The following is a 12,598-nucleotide window of genomic DNA, read 5'->3' on the forward strand; positions in this document are numbered from 1 at the left end:
TGAGGGAGAGTGCGGCAACCACGAGAGCGGACCCTCTACGGCTAGGAAGGCCATGAGACAAGGATACTACTGGCCCTCCATGGAGAAAGATGCGCATGACATTGCCACGAAATGCGACAAATGCCAGAGGCATGCCAACTACCCTCGGAAACCCCCAAGCGACCTGACCAGCATGACCAGCCCCTGGCCCTTCGCTATCTGGGGGATAGAATTGATCGGTGCTCTTCCTACAGGCAGGGGCGGAGCAAAGTACGCGGTGGTGGCAGTGGATTATTTCACTAAGTGGGTAGAAGCGGAACCCCTTGTCAAGATAATAGCTAAGCACATCACCTCTTTCTTCAACAAATTCATTGTGTGTCGATATGGAGTACCCTACAAGATTATTTTCGACAATGGTACCCAGTTCGAGGGAGGAGCCTTCGATGAGTATTGTAAGGGCAGAGGCATAAGGAGGAGTTTCTCTGCGGTTGTGCACCCCCAGGCTAATGGGCAAGTGGAGGCCATAAACAGGGTCCTTAAGAAGAACCTGAAGACGAAGCTGGAGAAGATGAAGGGAGCCTGGGTAGATGAGCTACCAAATGTGTTGTGGGCCTACAGGACCACCCCATGCACGACTACTGGGGAATCTCCATTCTCCTTGGTCTACGGGTGCGAGGCCGTGCTCCCAGTCAAGATGCGAGTCAAGTCCCACAGGGTACAGGCATATGGAGACGAAGCCAACCGCGTAGCCCTTGCCGAAAGCTTAGACAATGTGGAAGAGAAGAGAGAAAAATCCCAAATGAGGGTGGCGGTATACCAGCAGCGCGCCGCAAGATACTACAATTCGAGGGTGCGAGAGAAAACTTTCAGGGTGGGCGACCTGGTGCTAAGGAAAGTACTCCCAAACACACGAGACCCAGGTGCAGGAGTGCTGGGGGCGAATTGGGAGGGGGCCTATCAGGTTGCTTAGTGCATCCCCCCGAACACATACAAGCTGGCTCGCATGGACGACACCCTCATACCCTGAGCATGGAACGTGGAGCACCTGAGGAAGTACTACCAGTAAGGCGCCCATGTTCGATGGAAAAAGAACAAGTGTTGCACACTGCCTTAATATGATAGGAAGAAATCAAAGAGGTTACTTAGATAGCCTCCTAAGTAGGTGTGAGTCTTTTATTTTTGTTTTTTATAAAAAAAAAACTTCGTATGTACCATTGCAACTATTTGTATGAGACTGTTTATTATGAATGTGATGAATGGAACTGCATGTTGTGGGTAAAACTGTTCAACCTCATGTATTATTTTCCTTCACTACGTGGGCATCAGCCAAAGTGCCTGGTGAAATAAATTTCACCAGACACTTGGGGGGCAGGATAGGAGGCGACAGCAGGCAGCTAACAAAGGGAACCTAAAAAGGGCCCTATAGCAAAGGATCCTAAAAAGGGACCCCTTGCCCTCCTAAAAACGAGGCCCCTAAAAGGGACCCTCTAAAGGGACCCCTTGCCCTCCTAAAAACGAGGCCCCTAAAAGGGACCCTCTACCAAGATGACCCCTTGCTCTCCTAAAAACGAGGCCCCTAAAAGAGACCCTCTACCAAGAGGACCCCTAGCCCTCCTAAAAAGGAGGCCCCTAAAAAAAAAACAGAAGAGGACCCTCTACCAAGAGTATCCTAAAAAGGGCCCTCTATCGAGAGGAGGTAACCCAAAACCAAAGGGACCCCCTACACTCGGGCCTTAAACGAAGTCCCTACAAGGCATCCATTGGGATCACAAGGATTAGCTACCCTTATGAACACCAAGGAGGGCCATAGGGACTTACAAAAAATGCATGGTGACGACAATAATAATAAGTCTAGAGCGGCCACCAAGCCGCCTAGCCAAAAAGGGTCCCAAAGGAGACCCTTGCAAAAATAGTACTATGAATAACGACGAGAAGGACGCTTCTCGCAAAGAAATAATAAGCGCGGGCAAGAAAAACATAAAAGGATAACTACGACCCAAGGGGTCAAAATATCCTTATGAAAGCAACCAAGAGGCACCAAAAGAGGTCACAGCGAACCCTTTCACATGGGCTCCAAAGGACCTCCAGCCTGATAGATAAAAGAGGGGAACCAACTAAACCCCGGGCTTAAAAGGGCCTCGAATGCAATAGAACAAGAGATAAACAGCAACATATGTATTTATACATTAAAAAAAAAGAGTTCTCGAGATAGTACAAGAGTTACTAACAGAAAAGTAGCACTGGTAATGATGTTACAAAATAAAAAGAAAAAGAAAACAAAAAAGGAGCGAGACTATTTCAAGGTCTCCCTTAGTGGGCACTCCACCAGGCCGCTCGGGCAACAGCCTGTTCGCCAAAAGAGGAGAAGTCGAAGTTGGGATCCTGCTTCCACACATTGTAAAGAGCACGGTCTATAGACTTGCGCTCGGTTATGACCCTCTCTGCCTCCAAAGAAGCCCTCGTCGCCTCCCAGGAAGCTCTCGCCGCCTCCCAGGAAGCCCTCTCCGCCTCCAAGGAAGCGACCTTCTCCTGAGCCAACTGTAGTTCAGCCCTAAGGGCCTCAACTTCGGTCCCCATTTGAGTAACCCTCTCCTGCGACACGGTCGCAGCGGCCTTGGCCCCCCGGAGCTCGCGCTCCAAGCATCTAGCCTTGCCCTTTAGCTCCTTGATCTTGGCCTTCAGCTTCTCCTTCTTCGAGTCCAACTTGGCATACTTAGTCCTGGCCTTTGACAATTGGACCTTGGTTGCGCTAAGCTCATTTTCGAGCTCCTGGACCTGGGCCATGAGGCCGTCCCCCTCAGCAGTAGACGCAGAGAGGACGCCGGACGAGTCAGCATGCCGAAGAGACACGATGTAGACCTACACAAGAAAGTCAATGGCGTCAGCAATAAGTAACAAAAAGGAAAACACATGTACACCTATACATAATATTAATCAACACAAGGTGCAAGACCTCACCCAGGCCGCGACACGCCTTAGGATTTCCCCAAGATCTGGTTGGGTCACATTCCCTAGGCCTCTCCAGTCGGAGGTAGGGAGGTCCGAGGCAATCTGAATGAAGCGATGGGCATAGGATGAGGCCATCCTAGTCACCCAAGGGTCCGCCTCCATGCTAGGAACATCTGGTTGGACAGGAACGGATGACCCACTCGCCGAAGTAGGAGGAGGCGCAGGGAAGGGGAAAAACTGGAACCCTGGTGCATTAGAAGGGGGCTCCGCAAGGTCGATGAAATCAGCATCCGGTAAGCCAATATCGTGAGGGACCGGAGGGAAGGCGTCACGGCCATCAAGGCCAGAGGGAGCATAACAGCCCGCTGTGGCCTGCGGGTCCAAAGACTGAAAGGCCATGTCCTGGTCATGGGAGCCATAGGGGGAGCGTCCCCCAGGAGACGGGGGACGCTGAGGAGATCCACCACGTTCGAGGGGGGCATCCTCCATCTCCACCTCAGCCTCACCATCATGTAGGGACGGCCGAGCCGGCATAGCCACAGCCTTCCTAGACACAGTAATTGACCACAAGAACTTGGGGTCAGAAACCGGGGACAGCTGGTGGAGGTTAAGGTTCGTCACAGTAAATAGGACCGCCGCCTTCTTCAAAGCGGGGTCTGCATCTATAAGGTCGTTTATAGCCGCCGCCTCTGGCCCAATGACCGAAGGATCAGCGAATTGCTCTGCATGATTCACGCCAATGTCAGCACAAGCAAGAGTACGAAATAGTAAGTTCTAACAAGAAGAAAGAAGGACCAAGGTACTTACTAGGGCCGGAGTGAAAGTCCTCACGAACATAGAGAGGGCCCTTTACCCAGAAAAAATCTTGCTTCCAAAGCCCTGGGTTGGACACTGACCCTCTATCAAGGGGAGATCGTTGTTGGCCTTCTGCAGGTAGAAGAAGCCCTTGGACTTGTGCACCGCCATGAGGTTGTACAGGGTATGCACCTCTTGCGCCGTTGCGGGCGCGCTCGACCTTCTGCTTGAACCAAATGAAAAGAAAACTTAAAGTCAACCAACTGTTGGGTGACAGTTGAAGAGGGGCCAAGTAGAAGTAGTTAAGAACCGCCACGAAGAACGGGTGCAAAGGAATGGTGCCACCCGCCTTCAAAATCTGCTCGCTCAAAGCCACAAACCCATCTCAGGGCGGTCGGCCCGGCAGGTCTCCTTAGGAGCGTATAGGGCGTATTCTGGAGCAATGCGATAGTGCTTCACTATCCCCTTCAATTTGTTCAGAGACACACGGGACACTAGGCTGGATGCCAGTAGAGGGGCGTCGTCCTCTTCCTGGACGGACACCTGTCTGCGTGCTCTCGGCATATCTGCAAAATAAAAAGAAATATGTGAGGAGGAGGCAGAACACTTAACCCCCCATTTTTTCTTCCTAGCAAGAGTTTTCCATCGAGGGAGCGATGGCGGAAGTGTTAAGCTAGGATAAACTGAGACTAGGGGCTGGGGACAGGAGCTAGCAGCCCCATGACCGTCATCAGACAAGGAAGGAGTGGGAGGTTCTGGCGGAATGTGTCCCTCCATAAATTCTAACTCCCACCGCAATTTGAAAGGGTCATCCTAAGATGCGCTATATGGTTACTAAGGCCTAGGGGTGAAGGTCCTCCATCTCCCCCGACACCGAGTCAATTTCGCTCTCTACCACCCAAATTTTACGCCTAAGATAAGCCATGCACTCGAGGTGGCGGATGCGGGCTTGCCTCAAAGAATCATAGTCTTGGTAAGGGTTGCCCTCAGGGGACTCTGAGTCTGAGGACAGGTCAATAAACTCAGCTCTTGGGGGAATGTCGGACAGGCCATCACTGGCCATGAAACCACGTCCCAACAGCAGAAAGGGGCTCACGTATAAACGAGGGGAAGGCTACAAAACACAAAGGAATAGGCTTAATACCTCTAGATGCAAACGCCCTAAATGGACTACTACAGGGTATATATATAAAAAAAAGGAGGAGGGGCGTGCATATGGTCAAACTCACTACAAGCTCAGACTAATGTACCCCATCCCGAGTATTGCTAGTTTGGACCCGATGAAATAAATAAAGAAAAGGGAGAAGGAAAGAAAATATACCTCAAGCGATTAAGAAAGCGAATGCGGGATCCAAAGAAGGTCAGGGAGCGAAAAGCACATAAGTGTCGAAAATGCGCGCCTGCAAGAATTAACCAGAAATGTGTGTTAGACATAAAATATACACACCAAGAGATTAGCTCATATAAAAAAAAAATGAAAAATGAAGTGAAAAAATATACAAAACAAATGAAAGGAATTATGGTGAAAGTGAGGTTGTGGGGGATTGAACCCCTTACCCCTTAAAAGGAATAAGGGTCTATGCACCACTAAGCCAAGGGAGTAAAGTGAGAATATCAAGCCATGCATGAGGGCCTATTTATAGGAAGCAAGGTGAATAGTCTACAAGGGCACCTAAAGGTACTCTCCTAGACTGGGGGGCAAGTGTTGATGCTCATAATCTCATCGATAGAGAGCGTGAGGCCGAGGCAAGGCCCTTAGGCCACCGTCGTCTCGGGAAGCCATCGCACCATCACAACACAAGTCTGGGTTCGGCTCTCGTGGAATCGATGCCAAGTGGCCTCGCTTGGCCTCGCCAGCCCATACCGCCTAAAGGGCCTCGCAAGATGTCTAAGCCACACCACCCAAGTAGCCTTGCGAGATGCCTAGGCCACGCCTCTCAAGTGGCCTCGCGAGACGCCTAGGCCACATCCCTCAAGTGGCCTCACAAGAGGTCTCGGCCACGCCACACAAGTGGCCTCGCGAAATGCCTAGGCCACACCTCTCAAGTGGCCTCGCGAGAGGTCTCGGCCACGCCACCCAAGTGGCCTCGCGAGACGCCTAGGCCACATCCCTCAAGTGGCCTCGCAAGAGGTCTCGGCCACGCCACCCAAGTGGCCTCGCGAGACGCCTAGGCCACATCCCTCAAGTGGCCTCGCAAGAGGTCTCGGCCACGCCACCCAAGTGGCCTCTTGAGACGCCTAGGCCACGCCCCTCAAGTGGCCTCGCAAGAGGTCTCGGCCACGCCACCCAAGTGGCCTCGCGAGACGCCTAGGCCACGCCACCCAAGTGACCTCGTGAGATGTCTAGGCCACGCCTCACAAGTGGCCTCGCGAGATGCCTAGGCCACATCCCTCAAGTGGCCTCGCAAGAGGTCTCGGCCACGCCACCCAAGTGGCCTCGCGGGACGCCTAGGCCACATCCCTCAAGTGGCCTCGCAAGAGGTCTCGGCCACGCCACCCAAGTGGCCTCGCGAGACGCCTAGGCCACGCCACCCAAGTGGCCTCGCTAGATGTCTAGGCCACGCCTCCCGAGTGGCCTCGCGAGATGCCTAGGCCACGCCTCCCAAAGTGGCCTCACGAGTCTCGGCGCCCCTGGCCCTATGAGGGCCAAATCCACAACGCACTCGACCTTGTGAATAGCTAGGGAGCCACGCCCTCAAGGGGGTCGCAAGGAGAGCGTCTCGCCACGCATCCTTAGACATCTTCCAGGGCCACATGCTTATCGCTCAGACTCGTGAGTGACCTCAGGAGGTTTCGGATATCCCATACCAAGGACCCAAGATCTCCACCTCACACCAAGGGTCCCATTCCTTACACCTCGAGATCCCTATGCTTAGGAGATCCAGTACGGGTCGAATGGGGCATATTTGTACGACCAAGTACCAAGTACGGGTACCAGTGCCAGTGGGATTTCTGGGGTAAGGATCATGGTCCGTACGTCTACGGCCATAGGTCAGAGTCGACACCACTACCCCCTGCGCCACTACGCCTGCCACCACGCTTTCTAATTAGCGATCTTGATTTGATAATTTTTCCAACTTAACTTAGTTGACGAGTTCTCACCGTCAATAAAAACTAATTGGCAATTCCCACTTTTTTTTCTTTAAATTGACCCTTACATTCCCACACTTCCACAAACACAAGAGAGCAAAAAATCAAAAGAAAATTTCTCATCTTCTCTTTTCCCTCTCTTTGGTCAAAAGTGTAAGCTCTTCCTCTCTTGGCCGAAAGTGCAAGGATCTTCAAGGAGGAGCTCTTAATTCTTCAAGCTTTCTCCAAGAAAATCCAAGGGTTCTTCAAGATTGGGTAACTCCTTCTCCTTCATCTTCACTTGTGTTGTTATTTTTTTTCTTTTCAAAACTTAATGAAAATATGTGTGTTGACCGAAACCCTCTTGGAAAATTTTCCCCTTGAATCTATGTGTGAATCTTTGGAAATGCAATGTATTTTGTGGCTGTTTTGATGTTATTTAGGTTATGGGTAACTCAATTTTACCTTCAATTTCATAGAAATTTAAAGAAAAATGAGTTTTTCAACCTAAATCACATATATGGTTTTATGGGCAATGGATGATATGTATAGGGTCTCTAGAACATTTGATACTTTACAAATTCCCTATTTTGATCTTGTGGTTATGTGTTTTGGATGAGAAATTGTGTTTATGTCCTTGGGATTTAGGGTTTTTCGGAATAGGTTTATGTTTGTGGTATGTGTCTAGGGTTGTACACTCATGGCCGATTGGCCATAGTCCTTTTTTTTTTTAAGCTTGCTCGGACACAAAGAAACCCCTTGGACCCCCATCCGATCGGACCAACACTAGCCCCTCGGACCAATTCCTCATCCAATCGGACCAATTCCAGCCCCTTGGATGCCTCGACGCAACCGTTCAGTCACGCACCCACTGGCTCCTTGTACGCATGGCGACAGCCCTCAGCTAGGCACGATTCGCTCGGACGCATCGCTCACGGATCAGTCTGACTACACATGATGTCTGATCGGACATAGCTGCTTTCCTCGGATGCCCCACGCACGCACTCGCTCAAATGCCTTATGTCTGGTCGGATGCCTTAGCATCCGCTTGGCCACATGTCCAACTCCTCAGACACTCCGCGCACGCACTCGCTCAGATGCCTCATGGCTGGTCGGATACCTTATGGCTGGTCGGATGCCTTAGCATCCGCTCGGCCACATGCCCAACTCCTCGGACAGCCGTTTAGAAACGCACACATGGACACTAGGAAATCTACTTGGACACAAGCACACACAGCACCAAAATTTTTGCCTATCACCATAATTTTTCATTCATGCTTAGTTTAGGGACCTTAGGCACCTTTAGGCACAAAATTTAATTTTTCCTCTTGCATGCTATATTTTTACTACTTAGATAATTTTTTTCTAAGTAGAAATAAACATTTCTCTGTTGATCTATATTTGTATGGTTACTCACCTCCCTATTTTTATTTTTTTGTAGATGAATCGCTTCGACTATTGGGGAGGTGACAACCACACAAACTATGACATGTCCATCCCGCAGTCGAGCGACACCCCTCAAAGCAACGACTCCTCATTAAAGTCTCTTAACAGTTGCACTCCTGAGGACCGCCTCCGCCATTTTAAGAAGATCCTCCCCCGTTCAGCTTTATATTTTCTTCACGAGGAGCGGTTCCTCCATCAACAAGCTGAACAGTCAACAATGAGGGTAAAGAAGTCCAACAAACTCCCGTAGGACCAGGATCCTCAAGTAGCCCACAGAGCGGTACAGAAAGTGGTGGAACGCAGTGATGTCCGAACTGCGGCTTCTTCGAGACCACCCCGCCAGACGCCAAAACCAAATAAGTCTTGGAGAAAAATTACCCAGAAATTCACTACCGAGATCCAGCGTGTGGCTATCAAAAAACCAAGGAAGGAAGGAGAAGAAACACCTTCTTGGTTTACCACCAAACCTACAAAACTTAACCCTGGGATGTTTGACAAACACATCCAAGCCTTGGGCTTGAGAGGGGTGAGTGTGATATGTCCGCGCCCTCATCAGAGAGCTAACAGGTCTGGAGAACCATACTGTGCTTGGTCTAGGCACCATATATATGCAGGAGCTACTATCCCGCTACACCCCTTCTTCTGATCAGTAGCGGATTATTTCAACGTCTCTCCCTTCCAGATCGCTCCTAATGGGATTCAGGCGTTGTCTGCCCTGTTCATCCTTTATTTCCTGCAAGGCTAGGATCCGCCTACTCCTCACGAAATACATTACCTATTCGACTTCAGAACCAACCCGAGCCATAAGAACACAGGTTTTTTCCACCTCTTTCATAGGCATAAACGGGTTAAATACCTTTATGGCATTGCTCACAAGTCGAATCCTTGGAAATACTATACAGAGTATTTTCTCACTTCGGACATCAAAGCCAACAACCTGGCTTTCATGCATGAGGGTCCATTTCACCAACCCTTGCCTACAAAAGAAATGTTTGACCGAGCAGAGGAGTTGGCCAATATGTGCATCGAGGAGAAGGATGTGAAAAATTTGGTCATTGTAGACAATCTTCAGATGGTGAGCCTGCTACCAAGTAACCAGAACATCACAGTGGAGAGCACCACCGAAGAAGCTAATGCAACTGATCAGTCCAACGCCGGCACTGAGGTAGTGACCGATCAGTTCTCTCCTAGATCATCTCCTCACTCCCGCAGACCAGGTGATCTCATCATTAGGGAGCCCCAGCCAGAGGACCAATGCAGACCTGCTATTCCCACACAGCCTGGGAAGGGGAAGGCCATCCAGCTTGAGAGGGACTTAAGCTCATCATCCGACGACGAGGATGACTTCCTCGACCAAATCCTTAACTCAGGTCTAGTAGTCATAGCGAGATGTTTGATAACTTGGTTATATGGGATTTATAGAACTGTCTAGTAGTAGTAATGTACTTATCCACATATTGCTTTATTTTTTTTTACTAACAAATCTTGTGCTTCTCTTTTGTAGATTCAGAGATTTTTACGCATTTCAATGCCCCTCATGCCCCAAAGATGAAATCCGGGGAAGGAAGTGGCTCCACCCCTCCGAGCAAAGTCCCAAGGACCACTCCGCCCAACAAAGGGAGGCAACCAAATGAGTCGACCGCAATCTCGCAGTTGACTCCTTCCTCGCTTCCTCCCTCTACGAGCCTAACTCCTACTCGCTTGACTGGCTCGAGTGAGGTCCTTCGCACCGCTGGTGACCTCGGAAAGGAACTGCTTCACGAGACTATCCATGATACTTCAATGATTCAAAGCTTCGAATCCTTTCCTCGACTTAGCATTGAAGTCGTCTTAAGAAGAGGGCTTGCTCAGTTGATGAATGTTAGTGTTTTATCTTAAGACAGTTTGTTATTAATATTTTCACTTGTATTAACCTCCTATTTTCCATGCAGTTGCTTGTCACCATCAGTCACGCTCAGCTTCGAGCAGTTGATTATAAGGAGTTGATCAAGGTCCTAAATGATAAACTAGTGGATGCCCAAGCTAGAGTGGAGACTCTAACTGCTTCGGAGAAAGACCTCACATCCAAGCTGGAGCAGGCAGAGAGGACCATGGTTAAGTGGGATGAGTCTCTTAGGAGACTGTCTGATGAGAATCAAAAACAAATTCAAACTAACAAGTCACTGATCGATCAGTTGGAGAAACTGACTAGTGAGAACGAGAAGTTGACTCGCAAGAATGAGGAGCTAAGGCGGGAGAAAGAAGCCGATCTTGCTCGCTACGAGGAAATCTGCTTCAACTGCTTTTACCAGGTGTGGAAGTTGAACAAGCCTCTCAACCTCGACTTTCTCACAGAGGAGGTCAAGGCAGAGGAGCTTGCAAAATGTGAGGCAAAGGTTGCCGAGGAAGCAGCTAATCCTGCTGGCACTACATCTGTTTCCCCCACGCTGTCATTCCAACTGAAAGAAGCAGTTGATGCTGAGGAAGGGGTTGATCAACCCACCATAGCCGACCAGTGAGCTCCCATCCAACCAGAGAGGTCTCCATTCGACCAGTTTGACTAGTAGACTTTTATTTTCCATTTTGCTATGTACTTTTGCTCGTATGTCCGAGCTATGCACATCTTACTTTTATAGACTTAATCATTTAAAAGTTTTATTACATAGATGCCTTATATTTTCATGTGAGTACTTAGTTTTCTAACTTAGAAATTTTAGACATTTCATAAGTCCATACTAAGTATATTTTCTCACACTCTTATTGCTGTAACATTTTATGAGCATAATTTTTATTGTCACACGAATATCTGCTTCTAACTTAAAATTTTGAAAAAATAAAATTCCAACTGTGTAGGAACAAGCCTATAGAGAAGGAGACAGAGAAGCAACAATGGGTTCCTAAAGTAAAAGTGAATAAGATGGAGAAAATGGTACCAACTGTGGATAATGATGGTTTTCAATGAGTTGAGAAGGGGAAAAGATTAGAAAAGGAAGTTGTACCAGTTATGACTAAGGTGGCTAATAGATTTAATTTACTGGACAGTCAGGAGCAGGAGGCTTTAATTTGTCATATGGAACGGGGGGGGGGGGGGGGGGGGAGATCCCTGTACTTCCAGTGGATAAGATACTGTGTTGGAATGTTAGGGGGATCAATAGCCAACAAAAGCATCAAGAAATCAAGCAATTGATTTTTTCCAAAAAAGTTGGGCTAGTTAGTCTCCTTGAAACTAAGGTAAAGAATAAAAGCATGGGTTCTCTATACTCTAATCTTTTTCCGAATTGGTGTTTTACAAATAATAACCCTTGGCTTGATAAAGGGAGGATAGTTGTAGCATGGCTGCCAAGTTTGTTTACTGTTGATATTAGCTTATGTATAGCTCAATTAATCCATCGTGTTGTTCACTCGAGACAGAAACAAGACAGGTTTTACGTTACATTTGTGTATGGTTTTAATGAAGATAAGAAGAGAGCCCAACTTTGGGTAGAGTTGGAGGAGATTTCAACACAAATACAGAGGCCTTGGATAATTATGGGTGACTTCAATGATATTCTGTTCTCTAATGAAAGAGTGGGAAAAAGATGTACTAAAAGTCCTACTCAAGATTTTCGAGATTGTGTGGAAAAGTGCAAATTGGAAGACCTTAAATATTCTGGGATTTTTTATACCTAGAATAATAAACAAAAGCCAGAGGATAGAGTTTTCTCTAAACTTGATCGAGCCTTGGTTAATTCTAAATGGGCAGACTGTTTTCAGCATTCGGAGGCAATTTTCTTACCTGAGGGCTGCTTTGATCACAGTCCCATCTTGGTTTCTTTATACCAGGATATGATTAATGGCAAAAAGCCTTTTCGATATTTTCGAATGCGGAAAGATGCAGATGATTTTGGCGAAAGAATTGCTAAGAGTTGGCAGGAAGGAGCTTCTGGTACTGATATGTATAAGCTGACAGTAAAACTTAAGAGTTTGAAGCAGATTCTTAAGTGTATTAATAAAGAAGGATTCAATGATATACACAAAGCAGAAATGATTGCTAAGGAGGAACTGATAGAATTGCAGGCAAAAGTGAGTAAAGACCCCCATGATACTCGATTACTGGTTGAGGAACAGACTGCTCGGGAAAAATATGCTAAAGTATCCAAGGCCTATTCTCTTTTTCTAGCTTAGAAAGATAAACTTTCTTGGGCTAAAAACTGGTGATGAAAACACAGCAATCTTCCATGCTTCTTTGCGGGCAAGGAGGCTTCATAACAGGGTATATGCAATAGAAGACGCGCAGGGGAACTGGTGTGATACACCTTATGCTGTTCAGGAAGCCTTTTTACATTATTATCAGCAGCTCCTTGGCTCTGAGATGCAAAACAGATATCGGGTGAAGCAATGT

General features: G+C 48.0%; 1 protein-coding gene across 1 annotated transcript in view; it reads left to right on the plus strand.

The window, feature by feature from the left end:
• Positions 1 to 11,020, plus strand: part of LOC133830622 (uncharacterized) — a 32,284-nt gene extending 21,264 nt beyond the window's left edge. Inside the window, exons 2-4 of the mRNA XM_062260643.1 lie at positions 8,234 to 9,608; positions 9,743 to 10,098; positions 10,170 to 11,020. Coding sequence (XP_062116627.1) covers positions 9,185 to 9,608; positions 9,743 to 10,098; positions 10,170 to 10,736 — 1,347 coding nt within the window. The 5' untranslated portion in view covers positions 8,234 to 9,184 and the 3' untranslated portion in view covers positions 10,737 to 11,020. The remainder of the gene's footprint in view (positions 1 to 8,233; positions 9,609 to 9,742; positions 10,099 to 10,169) is intronic.
• The last annotated feature ends 1,578 nt before the right edge of the window (positions 11,021 to 12,598 follow it).

The sequence above is a fragment of the Humulus lupulus genome, chromosome 4, assembly GCF_963169125.1.
Source record: "Humulus lupulus chromosome 4, drHumLupu1.1, whole genome shotgun sequence".
NCBI lineage: Eukaryota > Viridiplantae > Streptophyta > Magnoliopsida > Rosales > Cannabaceae > Humulus > Humulus lupulus.